The 14,883-nt window shown below is 41.2% G+C and overlaps 1 protein-coding gene across 4 annotated transcripts in view; it reads left to right on the forward strand.

Annotated features, from left to right (window-relative positions):
• Nucleotides 1–14,883, forward strand: part of Hycc2 (hyccin PI4KA lipid kinase complex subunit 2) — a 58,991-nt gene that overhangs the window by 30,981 nt on the left and 13,127 nt on the right. For all 4 annotated transcript variants that reach the window (XM_042260330.2, XM_076550481.1, XM_076550482.1 and 1 more), the window contains 4 exons: nt 278–457; nt 4,267–4,347; nt 7,320–7,435; nt 9,924–10,019. In XM_042260330.2, coding sequence (XP_042116264.1) covers nt 278–457; nt 4,267–4,347; nt 7,320–7,435; nt 9,924–10,019 — 473 coding nt within the window. The remainder of the gene's footprint in view (nt 1–277; nt 458–4,266; nt 4,348–7,319; nt 7,436–9,923; nt 10,020–14,883) is intronic.

The raw sequence follows: 14,883 nt of genomic DNA on the forward strand, positions 1-14,883 counted from the left end.
TATAGTACACTGGCAAACAGACTACTTATCTAATAAATTTAGTAGCACAGTACATCAAAAAGTATAGTAATGGTATTTGGTACTAAAATATTTAGAGTTAGAGGTATGGTCAGTTTAATATATAGTCTATTAAGGCTTTGTTGAGTTAGCTCATATATGGAGGAATTAATTTTAAGAAGAATTTATTTTTTAAATATTATAAAGGTACATTCGCTTTTTTAAGAAATACAGTTATAGCTCAAGCAATGGAAATAATACGGCTCTGTTTCTCTTTTAGCTCCTGGAGCCTGTCTGCCACCAACTGTTTGAGCTCTATCGCAGCTCTGAAGTCCGACTGAAGAGGTTCACACTGCAGTTCTTGCCTGAGTTGATGTGGGTTTATTTGCGACTCACAGTCAGCAGAGACAGACAGAGCAATGGCTGCATCGAAGCGCTCCTCCTAGGAATTTATAATTTGGTGAGTTGAAAGTGAGAGTTCAGGAAATTGAATATATTTTTTAAATTCTCTGAAATATTTGAAGATTGTTAGAGAAAAATAAATTGAAATATGTATTGAATAATTTTTGAGATGAATATAAACATTTGTAACAAGTATTTTTATAAGATTGTTGAAGATGTAATTGATAACATTGTTAACGCAGATGACTTACTTCAAAGCATGTTTTGGAGCCAGTGTTTATAAATCCCTTTTATAAGAAACAAATTGGATACTGAAATGAGCTACCTGCTTTTAGGGCAACTTCTCTACTTCCGAAGTCATATTCATAGATGACTAATAATGCAGAATGTGTATAGAAAAGGGTATGAGAAATTAAAATATTAGCCAAAGTGTAGTGACTATACTTTCCTGAGGAAATAGTATCTGAAAAGTATACTTTTGATCCCTTTTGATTAGGAATAGGTGAGATTTTAGGAAAAAGTCATTGTTTTAGGGTGTCTATTGCTGTGATAAAACACCATGACTAAAAGCAACTTGGGAAGCAAAGTTTATTTCACCTTACAGAATGTTTATATTCCGTCATCTAGGGAGTCAGGGCAGGAACTCGAGGCAGGAACGATTGAAGCATCCATGGAGGGGAGCTGCTTACTGACTTGCTCCTCAGGGCTTGCTCAGCCTGCTTCCTTACACATGTAAGGACCGCTGGCCCAAGGGTGGCACCACCTAGGCTGGGCTGGGCTGGCCCTCCCACATCAATCATTGATCAGGAAAGTGTCCCACATGTTTGCTCACAGGCCGGTCTGATGGGGACATTTTCTCAGTTAAGGTTCCTTCTTCCCAGATGACTCTAGCTTGTGTCAAAGTGACCAAACTAGCCAGCCCGGTAATCAAATGAGCATAACAGAAGGAAAATCCAGTTGTGCCCATGCAGATGAAAAGCTCAGAGCATACGTACAAGCTGAGAGAGGCGCTTTCATCTTAGCTCCAGTGTTGCTGGGCTTTGGTTTCTGTCATTTTGTTTTTCTCCCTGTGTAGCTTAGGTGACCTCAGACATAGTATGTAGTGGAGGCTGGCCTTGAACTCTTCGCTTGATCTTAGGCCAAAAGGCCTCATTCTTCATTCTTATTTTTTTTTTTTTTTTAATTTTTCGAGACAGGGTTTCTTTGTGTAGCCTTGGCTGCTTCTACCAGGGTGGAAAGAACAGACCACAACTGACCAGGCACGGCAATTTATATAGGATTTCTTGGGAGTGGAATTTCTCCAGGGAGAAGATTTTCTGTCCAGGGATTAGTTAGTTTTTTTCTACTCAGGGATTGGTTAGTTTCAGTGGTCAGGAGCAGATTTCAGAGCCAAATTGTGTTTCTTTCTCTGGCCTTTCTTAGCTTTTTGGCTCTAAGGCCAGGGTATATTTCTTTCACTGGCTCTGATTCTAGGGACAAAGTGTCTCTTTGGCACTGGTTTCAAAGTCAGGGTATGTTGCCATGGTCCTGGGTTCAGGAATAAAGTGATTCTGTCACTGGCTCGGGTCCCAGATATAGGCTGTGTTCTTTCACCTCTTCCGGCTCCAGGGTCTCTTTAGCTGCCCCCTTGACAGCTGAATAGTATTTCATTGGATAAATGTACCCCTTTTTCATTATCCATTCCTTAGTTGGTGACATCTAGGCTGTTTCCAATTTATGGATATTATGAGTAGAGAGCAGCAGTGAACATGGATGAGCAGGTATCTCTGTAGTAAGGTATAGAATCCTTTGTATATATGCCTAAGAGTGGTGTAGCTAGATCTTGTGGTAGATCAGTTTTTAAATGAGACCTCATAAAACTTAAAAGTTTTGGAAAAGCTAACCTGGTTGTTTTTGAGACAGGGTCTCATTGTGTGGCTCTCACTGGCCTTGAATTGACTATGTAGACAGGATGGTCTCAACCTCACAGGAATCCACCTGCCTTGGGCAAAGTGCTGGGGTTCAAAGGGTATGCTACCATGCCCAGGTGTTTGGGACTTTTTGTTGTTGTTGTTTTGATTTTGTTTTTTGAGACAGGATCTCTGTCTGGTCTGGCTTCAAACTTTTTGTGTCTGAATCTGACCTGTTCTCTGAACCTCCTTCCTCTGCCACCCAAGTACCAGGTTTACAGGTTCGCAGCAATGTAGCCAGCTCCTTCATCACTGACTCTCTACTGTAGTAGGTCTAGTGAGAGCCACTGTCTGTGGATCTTATGCCAGTTGCATGTTCCTTAGAACAAGCAGAAGGCAGTGAGCTGAGATGTGACAGCAGTTCACGCCTTGTGCTGGAGTCTGGAGACGATCATTAGTGAGACCTAAAGACCAGAGATCACACACACACACACACACACACACACACACACACACACACACACACACACACACACACGAGGAAGGACGGATGGCAATGTACTTTGTCTGTTTGGTCCTGCCTGCAGATTTGAGGCCTCCCCAGTGTGCGCCGCCACTGCCCAGATTTTGTGTTTTTAGAAAAACACTTGAAAAAACTTGTAGCCAGGTGTGGTAGCACACAGTTTGAATCCCAGCACTTGGGAGGTAGTCAGCCTGCTTCAGGACAGCTAGGGGGCTACACAGAGAAACTCTGTCTCTCAAAAATCTTTTTTTTTCTTCTTTTTTCTTTTTTTTTTAATCCTGGCATGATTGGACATGGACGGCCTGGGAATTAAACTTGGGTCCTCTGGAACATCAGTCAGTACTCTTAACCACTGAGCCATCTCTCTCTGTTTAAAAAGTCTTTTAAAATTACGAAAAACTGTATATGGTGACTCATATCTTCAATCCCAGCTTCAGGAGTCTAAAGCAAGATTTTCAGTTCCAGGCCAGACTGAACAATATAACAAATCAGGCTGTAGTAGTACATGAGACCCTTTCTCAGAAAAAAAAAAAAAAAGAAAAAAGAAAAAACGAGAGAGAGAGAGAGAGAGAGAGAGAGAGAGAGAGAGAGAGAGAGAGAGAGAGAGAACGAACCCAGGTATAGTAGCACATACTTCTGATCCTACTACTCAGCAAACTGAAGTGCAGATGTGAGGCCAGCCAGGACTATCCATTGCATTCCAGGACACCCTGCGCTACTGAGTGAAACCTTGTCTCAAACAAGAACACGAAGGAATTTTCGTACAGTTCAGTAGAAATTATCTAAATATATCTATTTCTTAAACATTTACACTAATAGTGTCAATATGTGACTTATTACAGTTTGGTAGTTTATTGCTGAGGGATTATAAATTTCTTTTAATCAAGATTCCTTCTTCAAATGTTCTCACCATAAAAATGGTAACTGCAGTACTGGATATTTGAATAAGTTTGTTTATGTACTCATTTCACAATGAAATGTATCAAAACTTCAAGTACACTAGAAATATCTGTAAATTCTGTCAGTTATGGCTCAGGAAAGCTGGCAAACAATTCATTTGTGTTATGATAATGTGCTCTCGTGTTAGTTAAGTGTGGGTCTCTCGGTTTGAGTTATGCTTTGCTCACCCATGTTTCTACTAAAAGATCTGATCAGTATTTGCCCTCAGCATCTAATCACTTTTACTCTTCCTGTTCTCTGTACACCTCATGTTGCCTTTGCTGTCATGTTGGATTTGATGTAGTGTGATCTATGCTCAGTATCTCTGGGTAACAGCTCTGCCATAAACATGTATCAGTTTGCTAATAAATTTGAAAGAGTCTGATACAGTAATAGCATTTCTATGTACTATTGTTTCTCAAACTCACTAGTATGTTCTGTGAGTTAAGGAAGTAATTATTATGTATGTTGCTATAGACTTAGTGTGACATTGTGTCTGTACATTTTCTTCTGTAGGAAATTGCTGATAAAGATGGAAACAATAAAGTGCTGTCTTTCACTATCCCTTCCTTATCCAAGCCTTCAATATACCATGAAGTAAGTAACGTGGGGTACATGGAATGTTTCAAATTATGTTGAGAAAAAGAAAAAATTTAATTTTGTCAGAGGTAAATATCATGAGTACTTTTTTGTTTTGTTTCTGTTTTAGAAACATGACCCCTGTAGCCCAGGCAGGCCCCAAACTCACCAGGTGGTCAAGGATGACCTTACACTCCTAAACCTGCTTCTGTCTTTCAAGTGAAACGACTATACCACCATGCAGGGTCCTAATACATAGTCTTGTCTTTTGGGTTGTGAGCTGGGCTGGCTCAGTGGTTAGGACACTGACTGTTCCTCTGGAGGACCCCTGTTCAGTCCCCAGCACCCACATGGTGGGTCACAACCACCTGTAAGCCCTGACGCCCTCTTCTGGCCGCCCTGGGCACCAGACGTGCATCTGATGCACAGACCCACACACAGGCGGGACACTGCTGCACGTTTAACGATGGAGGGAAGGTAGGCATCGGGCCTGCAGGAGACTTGGCAGATGGAGATGCCAGCCAGCAACCCTGACAACCTGGCTTAGTCCCTGGGACTGGTAGAGTGGAAAGAGGACTGACTCCCACAGATTGCCCTCACACTTCCACGTGTGCACACACTCGCAGTAGATAATTTAACTATTGAAATGGAGTACATTTTTTAATTTATTTTTATTTCATGTGTATTGGTGTTTCGCCTGCATGTGTGTCTGTGGGAGGGTGTCAGATCTTAGAGTCACAGACAGCTGTGAGCTGCCATGTGGTTTCGGGGAATTGAGCTCAGGTCCTCTGGAAGAGCAGCCGGTGCTCTTAACCACTGAGCATCTCTCCAGCTGTTGTGGTGTACATTTTTTAGAGTGGATGTTATGTGTGGTGTCCAATTTTGTCAAGGGAGTTAATATTTAATGGAAATTTTGCCTCTAGTTTTTGTTTATTCATATATTTTCCCTCATCAGTATTATTTTCAGCTTTATTTTTCTTTGAGGTGGGGGATGGGTTTCCAAGACAAGATTTTCTGGCTCTCCTGAAACTCGCTCTGTAGACCAGGCTGGCCTTGAACTCACAGAGATCCACCTGCCTCTGCCTCCCCCCGAGTGGTGGGATTGAAGGTGTGTGCTACCACCACTACCTGGCTCATTTTTAACTTTTTAAATCAGTTTTTAAAATGAATTTTCAAAGAATTTTTTTTCATATTGTTTGCTGATTATCTTTGTTAAATTGTGTAATGGGAAGTTTCTCGGTTCTGCCTGGCCCCACGGTCCCATAGCTGTTTATAAAATAATCACTCGGGCTGGAGAGATGGCTCAGAGGTTAAGGTCACCCACTGCTCTTCCAGAGGTCCTGAATTCAATTCCCAGCACCCACATGGTGGCTCACAACCATCTGTAATGAGATCTGGCACCCTCTTCCGTATACATAATAAATAAATAAATAAATCTTTAAAAAAAATAATAATAATCACTCAGAGGCTTATATTAATTACAAACTGTATGGCCTATGGCTTCAACTTCTTGCTAGCTAGCTTTTTTATATCTTAAATTAACCCATTCCTATTAATCTATATGTTGCCACATGGCCATGGCATTACTGGTCTGCTGGTATCTTGTTGCTCCTTTGGTGGCGGGCGGGCTGGTGTCTCTCCCGACTCTGCCCTTCTCTCTCTATCTCTGCTTGGATTTCCCACCTGGCTGTAAGCTTTCTTTCTTTATTATCCAATAGGAGCCACACACATTCACAGCATACAGAAAGACGTCCCACAGCAAGACTGAATCATTTTTGTTATTCTTTAGGAAAGTAATTACTCAGAAGGATGTTGATGCTCCATTATTCTTCAGTATAAAAGAGTCTAATTGCACATTCTAGCTGTTAGGAACATATTTGTTTTGCTTATGTTTATTCTGTTGAAGAATATGAGCACACTGGTGATTATTTAGGTAAATGTTGCTGTTGAGCTGAGCTTTCTTTTTTTTTTTTTTGGTTTTTCGAGACAGGGTTTCTCTGTGTAGCTTTGCGCCTTTCCTGGAACTCATTTGGTAGCCCAGGCTGGCCTCGAACTCACAGAGATCCGCCTGGCTCTGCCTCCCGAGTGCTGGGATTAAAGGCGTGCGCCACCACCGCCCGGCCTTAGCTGAGCTTTTTTTAATAATATCTAGTAAGAAATGTGTTATAAATCAAATTTACTGTCTTTAGTGGCCTTTGGTGTGTAAGATTGTGAGCATTTAAAAAGTTTTTCCTGCCAGGCGGTGGTGGCGCACGCCTTTAATCCCAGCACTCGGGAGGCAGAGCCAGGCGGATCTCTGTGAGTTCGAGGCCAGCCTGGTCTCCAAAGCCAGTTCCAGGAAAGGCGCAAAGCTACACAGAGAAACCCTGTCTCGAAAAACCAAAAAAAAAAAAAAAAAAGTTTTTCCTAAAAATTAAATTCCATTTCCAACACACATTATTCTGTTTTGTGACTCAATGAAGCTATTAATTTTTTAAATTACCTCCTCTGAGACTTTGTTCTTGTTAGAAATAGTATATCTCCTATTCGACCAGCATTTATTTTAACAAAGACTATTTCTGAGTAATAGATTTTAATCACGTTATTTGTATTATGTTATGAAATAAAGTGGATAGTAGTGATATTAATAAGTGGTTATTCTAACATGAAAAACATGAAATCAATTGTATAAATATTAAAGAGGTTTTTAATCATAGTCATCACTACTGTTTATTTTATGTAAGTAGTTATGTGTTCTGGAATATAAACAAATATAAATGTGTTTCTTTCAAAACTAAATGTTTTCAGCAGCTTTTCTTTTTCCTAAATACAGAGTAACTCCATTATATTTCAGATTTTATGTGTCTTCTACACATAATTTCCAAAAGTAAGAATAAAATGTCATTGAACAGAGAAAAGCTACATTTTATTTAAACAATTAAAGACAATTTAATACAGATTTTTACTTCATTTTGGAGACATTAGCTCATGCTCTCTCTTATTTTTTGTAGCCCTCAACAATCGGATCCATGGCTTTAACAGAAGGGGCATTATGTCAGCACGATCTCATCAGGGTTGTTTACAGTGATCTTCATCCTCAGAGAGAAACATTCACCGCACAAAACCGGTAATGATCAAAACTACAGAGTGGGGGCGGGGGGCTGGAGGGATGGCTCAGGATAAATGCTGGCTGTTTTTCCAGAGGACCAGGGTTCAAGTCCCAGTACCCACATGGTGGCTCACAGCCATCTGCAACTCTGGTCCACGGTAGCTGCATCCTCTCTTGCTTCCACAGGCACCAGGCATGCATGTGGCGCACATACACACATGTGGGCAAACTTCTAAAACAATTTAAAAGTAACTACACAGCCACCGTGGTGAATTTATTAACAACGGTGAATGGTGATAGCTAAGTATAACTAACTTCATTTCAAGCTTGATATGAGTAGAGTCCAAAAATTAAATACGTCATTCTGGTAGAATACATTATAATACAGGTTAAGCATCCTTGTCTGAAAATCACAAATCTGAAGTGTTCCATAGTCTAAAATCTGGTGGGCACCAGCAAGATGGCACAGGTAGACAGTCCTCACAGTCTGTGTGACTGGGACACAGGGAACACGCACATGCACTAAAATACTATGTAAAATTGCCTTCAGTCTGTGTGTGTGTGGTACATGTGAAACATAAATGAATTTCTGGTATAGACCTGGGCCTTGCCTCCAAAGAAGGCGCACATTACAAAATCTGAAAAACTGCAAAATCTGAAGCATTTCTGGTCCTTGTCACTTTGAGTAAGAACTACTCAGAAAAACTTTTTTGTGAACGTCATCTATAAATACTGTATCTACACTCCTCCTCCTCCCCTCTCCACCTCCTCCCGTGTCCCACCTCCCAGATTCATAATCACTTCATTATGCACATGTATCTATAATCTACCGGGTCTGTTTGCTTGCATGTACACGTATCCAGGGCTGACCACTTGGGATTGGACAAATTATTGAGGAGCTCGTCCATGGAGAAAACTGGTTCTTCCCCACACAGCAGCCGCTGACCACCTCTTCATGTGGGGTGGTACAGCAGGCCGGTCAGCACCCTTGTGGTATCACTGTGTCTCAGCTATAATCAAATTCTTCCTCTTTCCCTCTGTACTATAAATGGCTTCTGCTGCTTGGGGGAAATTTTCTGCTTATGGGGCACTTCAGCAAACTCTTATTAAATAAACATGGTTAGTAACCAATCAAATATGTGTCACAGGGCTGGAGAGATGGCTCAGCAGTTAAGAGCACCTACTGTTCTTCCAGAGGACCGGGGTTCAATTTCCACCACCCACATGGCAGCTCACAACCACGTGTACCTACAGTTTTAGGGCATTAAAGCCCTCTTCTGGTGTCGTTAGGCACCAGTCATGTTCATGGTACACAGACAGACAGACACACACAAGCAAAATGCCCATTGCATAAGATAATAAATAATAAAAGTTTCTCATTATCCTTACTGGCAACTAATCTCACGTCCATCTTCTGATCTCAGTGGGTATGAGAGGGATGGCATTGGATGTTATGGGGGTCTTTTGTTGTATGTAATTTCTACTGTGAAATATCTTACCAAAATATGTTGTTTTACCTCCAAACTAAATATGCATTACTTCCACACAGGTCATTAATGAAAATTGCTGTCTCCCATCCCTCCTCCCTTCCATTTCCCCTTTTCAAGATGAATGACTTTTAAACCACGGTTCTCAACCGGGGTCTCCACCTCCTGTATATACCATTTAGCAGTCAATATGGAAGATGTATTTTATTGATATAGCTGGGTGGAGGGAGGAGGGCTCTGTGTATCTGGTGGATACAGGTTAGGAATGCTGTCCAGCATCTTGCGGTTTCTTCAGGACCTCAGAAGCTCTGGAATTGGAGTTGCAGGTGGTTGTGAGCTGCCACGTGGGTCCTGGGAACCAACTGACAAGACTAGCAGGTGCTCGTACTGAGCCATCTCTCCAGCCCCTTGATTTCATTGGTTTTGCGGTTTGGGGTTAGTTTGGTTTGGTTGGTTGGTTATTTTTGGTTTGTGGGTTGGGATGGGGTGGGGTTCTTTATTTTTTTGAGACCGAGTCTTACTATGTAGCTGTGACTGGCCTGAAACTCACTATGTAGACCAGGATGGCTTCAAACTCACAGAGATGGGTCTGCCTCTGCCCTCCAGTGCTGGGATTGAAGATGCACTCCACTACACCCAGCCTTAAATTTTTTTTTGTTGTTTTTGAGACAGGCTCTTTCTACATAGCCCTGGCTGTCCTGGAACTCGCTCTGTAGACCAGGCTGGCCTTGAACTCACAGAGATCCACTTGCCCCTGCCTCCTGAGTGCTGGGATTAAAGGTGTGTGCACCATGTCCACTCTTTATTTGTTTTTTAAGAAGAAAATACTGATGACAGCAAAGGGCTATGGCTCATAATAAGAAGGAAGCAAACTACTGAGAAGAATCCTACAGAAACCTGACTAAGAAAAAGACATGAAGATTTACCTTAAGGCATTGTTATAACCATTAAGTAGGTAAATAAGTTACTGTGGTTTCAGATTGAAATACATAATTGTGATCTTTTTGTTATTTTTCTAGGTTTGAAGTCTTGAGTTTCCTCATGCTGTGCTATAATTCTGCTATTGTGTATATGCCTGCCTCATCGTACCAGTCTCTCTGTCGAATGGGTTCCAGGTGAGAAGAGTAGTTATTACTGTTCATAGTCATAGAGTTATTTGGGAAGTTTTATATATGTCGGGCTGTTTAACTTCTGGTACAGTAGTAAATAAAATTCATGGCGCTTCCTATAGGAATGAAAATTACTTTAAGGGTCTGGAGAGATGGCTCAGCAGATAAGAGCATTGACTTTATTTGCACAGGACCGGTTCCCTTCCCATTGTCTACACAGTGGCCTACAACTATCCTTACCCAGTTCCAGATGTTCCAGTGCCCTGTTAGTACTCTAGTACTGCCCTCACATAATTAATTGTACATACACACATGCAGACAGAACACTTATAAAATAAATCATTAAAATTATAAAAAAGATTATTTTAACATTAAACAGAATATTTTCTAGCTGAACAAGGAGCTGGTCGAGTCCAATAAGTTTAGGATCGTTTATCAGTACACCAGGTTGCTCCCTAGCTGCAATTGTTTTTATAAATCATGTTAAAAGTTTTGAAATATTTTCTGGATAGTAGTGATGCAGGCTTTTAATCCCAGCACTTGTGAGGCAGAGGCAGGTGGATATCTGTGAGTTCAAGGCCAGCCTGGTTCACCAAGTAAGTTCCAGGACAGCCAGGGCTGTTACACAAAGAAACCTTGTCTTGAAAAAAAAAAAAAAAAAAAAAAAAAAAGAATTTGAATAATAGAGCTATATATGGGGAAAACCTTAAGAATGCCAATCTTTTCCTTATACATTTTTGTTTATTTAAAACATTGCCTTATGTAGTGACCTTGAACTCCTGACCTTTCAGCCTCCATTTCCTTCATTATAAACTTGTTTGTATTGGAAAAGATTGATATTGTACCATTTATCTGTGTTATGGTAAAGGAATATTCTGTGTGTGCTACAGATTAGTCTTTATTACTTTAGAATTTCTGAGAAGTTAGGCTTGACTGAATTCTACTGTAGAAAACATTTAAGTACTATAAATTGGTTCAGTGTCACAGAATTCAGTTCTGAGCTTATATGTTCCAAATGACTTTTGACTTAGAAAATTGAGTCAAGAGTTAAATCGTATACAAGCCTAGCCAGGCAGTGGTGGCACATGCCTTTAATCCTAGCTCTAGGGAGGCAGAGAGAGGTGGATCTGAGGCCAGTCTGGACCTCAGAGTGAGTTCCAGGACAGCCAGGGATACACAGACAAACCCTGTCTTGGGGGATGGGAGGGAGGGATCCCATTCAGTCCCTTTCTTTAGCTACATAACAAATTCTTGGGCCAGCAAGAGGCTTAGATAGGTAAACCAGTGTGCTGAGAAACCCTTAAAATGTGAGTTCAGGGGTTGGGGATTTAGCTCACTATTGGTGAAATTATTAAGGCCACTCCACGTAGTTAAAAGGAAGATTTATTTAGTGGGTAACTTACAAATTAAGGGATAGGTAGGTCGCGGGGTCTGGGGAAGGTGTATCACAGTCCAGCGGTGTCCTCTGGAGCTCTGCTAAGTCCACCTCCACCATTCAGGGTCCCGGAACCGAGCAAGCACTCGCCAATCCAGCTCTTGGGTCTCCAGGCGCCTCCCCTGGCCCCGCCTCATAGGCGTGACAGTTGACAGTTGCCAGAGTCTCAATGGAGGTTGGAACTTCCAGATCCAAGCTGGAATGGCTACCCACTACAGCTCAGTGGTAGAGCACTTGCCTAGCAAGCACAAAGCCCTGGGTTCATTCCTCAGCTCCAGGAAAAAACAGAAAACAAAATAAATGTGAGTTCCTCGGCTCCAGGGAAAAAAAACAAAAAACAAAATACAAAAAACAAAAAAAAAACAAAAAAGTGAGTTCAATCTCCGAAACTCAAAACTACAAAGCTATGCAGGAAAGCTCTTGTAGAAGTCCTGTGGCAGAAATAATGCAGTGGGAGAAAAGAACTGAGTTCCCAGAAGTTGTCTTCTGACCCCCACAAACATGTTGTGAGATATATATACATGCACACCAAACTTGTTTTGTTTGTTTGTTTTGTTTTGTTTCTTGAGACAGGGTTTCTCTGTGTAGCTCTGGCTGTCCTGGATCTCACTCTGTAGACCAGGCTGGCCTCCAACTCACAGAGATCCACCAGCCTCTGCCTCCCAAGTGCACCAAAGGATTAAAGGAGTGCGTCACCTCCACCACCACCATCACCACCACCTCCACCACCACCACCACCCAGCACAAAACAATTTTTAAAAAGAAAAATAAGTTTCCATAATTTTAACTACTTATAACATCATACATTTATTATTTTATAATTTTTATGAGACAGGAATGTGTGGTTCTGGCCTTGAAGAAACTCCCTATGTAGACTAGACTAGTCTCCAACTCACTAAGATCTGCCTACCTCTGCCTCCTGAGTGCTGGAATTAAAGGCATGTGCTACCTACCACACCTGGCATCTTAGAGGTTTTTTAAGACTCTAAAAAGACATAAGGAACTGTATTCTTACAAGACTTTTTGTCAGAATTCTGTTCCTATAGTTATAGGATTATAGGTTTCTTTATCTAGTTGGCTGTCTGCTGGAGACCACCCTTACTTTCATGCCGCTTGGGCAGCTTATGACATCATAGCTTGCTTCTTCAAAGCCAGAGTAAATTGAGAGTCTCCAGTATGACCTGTTACTTTTGGAATAGTTATGCACATAATGTACAAATAGTGTACACATAGTGTGGCATCCTTTCACCTGCTACATTGTGTTGGATAGTCACATGTTCCGCCCTTAGTGGGTAAAGGAGACATATCATAAATACCGGAAAGGAAAGTTCATAGGGATCAGGAATCTGTCTTTGAGGAATGCTCAGGTTCACATGCTGTTCTGATTATAACAAAACTCACTAGTTTGAGTAATTGGCAGAATTCTAATCTAAATTTCCAGAACTTTGAGTTTACAGATTATCTTAAAATTTAGTATATTATTTTATCCCACTTACAATGTTAGTGGTAAAACGAGGTTCTTTTCTCTAATGTAGATTCTGCGTCCCCTGAAGAACTTTTTTTTTTTTTTAATTTATTTTTTGGTTTTTCGAGACAGGATTTCTCTGTATAGTTTTGGAGCCTGTCCTGGAACTCGATCTGTAGACCTGGCTCCTGGCTGGCCTTGAACTCAGAGATCCACCTGCCTCTTCCTCCCAAGTGCTAGGATTAAAGGTGTGCGCCATACCCCAGCCTCCCCTGGAGAACCTTTAAAAACTTTGTTCTGAACTTTGTACTTGTTTTTAATTGATACTCAAGTTTTTTCATCTTTCTTAGTAGTTACAAGTGATTATTTCTAGTGTGTAACTATTGATATGATAAAATCATTGGGTTATTTTAAACATAAAATATATATACCATAGTAATTTGATACCTATTATTGTCCGTCAGGGAATACATGGGCAAGCTTCACCCTTAATAGTCTGGTTTTTGTTTTAGTGATAAACTTCTTTATAGGTGAGGCTGTACTCACATTTGTTGTGTGGCCAAGGCTGGCTTCCTTTCTGTTTCTTGAGTGCTAGGATTAGAGGCATGTGCCAATAACAGTGTAATGCTATTTTCAACTTGTAGTACTTTTATTACTTCATTATAGTCTATATATGTATATAATTTTTAGTTGAGACTATAATAAGGCACTAAAATTTTTCTTCTGAACTTACTATTATAATTAACCTAAAATGATATTAATGTTATAACTCTATAACTATATATTAAGGTACAGCTTTTGGAAGCATCTCAGTGAAACAAAAGCAGTTGTTTATGGTATTTTGATCAATAGTGGCTTCAATGGCCTTTGTTGTCACTGCCTACAGAGGTGATAGCATATTCTGTTTGGTGTCATGGCCACTCTTACACCTCTTGTGCATCCTAAGATCTCCCAAAGAGGACCCAGAAGTTCATTTGGCATCAGACTGCTGTGTTAAAATTAAATATAATTGACAAGAACACACTGATATATAAGCAGCGTGCAGATAAGATTCAAAGACAAGCTTGGTTATAGGAAGAACAATCCCAGTCTTTAATCCCACACTCGAATGACAGAGGCTGGAGAGCTCAGGCCACCCAGGGTTACATAGTGAGACCCTGTCTCCAAAGGAAAGAAAGAGAGAAAATAAAGTTCATGCTGCCCAGCAGCTACCGGAAGTCCTTGGTCTGCAGTGCCGAGGAGCAGAGGTGCTGCTGGTGTGTGGACCGCAGATCTTGCTCTTTGAGATTGCCCATGGTGGTTCCGTTATGGAAGGATAATGCTATGAGAGCCTCCTGCTATGAGAGCCGCCAATCCCAGTGCCGACTACACAGCAGAGAAAACGAGGAGACCCTAATTGTGCACATCGGATTCTGCTTACGGAAAACGTCAGATAGATCATTGTGGCCTTATGAACAACAGTATTTTGCAATGTCTGTTTTAAAATTTATGTACTGTCTAATAATTCCCCACTACAATTTAAGATGGATAAAAGCTATGTATTTATATGTTTGAGAGAGAGAAAGAAACAAAAGGATGTCTGTGAAAGAGGTTGTTAGCTAGTTGGGGAAACTTGTGACTGTTTATGTAGTCCACTAGAAGACATGTTTTCTGAATAAAGGTGTGCTTTAAAAAAAATTAAGCCGGGCGGTGGTGGTGCATGCCTTTAATCCCAGCACTCGGGAGGCAGAGGCAGGCAGATAGATCTCTACAAGTTCAAGGCCAGCCTGGGCTACAGAGTGAGTTCCAGGAAAGGCAGAAAGCTATACAGAGAAACCCTGTCTTGAAAAACAAAAAACAGCCGGGCGTTGGTGGCGCACGCCTTTAATCCCAGCACTCGGGAGGCAGAGGCAGGCGGATCTCTGTGAGTTCGAGGCCAGCCTGGGCTACCAAGTGAGCTCCAGGAAAGGCGCAAAGCTACACAGAGAAAC

Source organism: Peromyscus maniculatus, chromosome 13 (assembly GCF_049852395.1).
Source record: "Peromyscus maniculatus bairdii isolate BWxNUB_F1_BW_parent chromosome 13, HU_Pman_BW_mat_3.1, whole genome shotgun sequence".
NCBI lineage: Eukaryota > Metazoa > Chordata > Mammalia > Rodentia > Cricetidae > Peromyscus > Peromyscus maniculatus.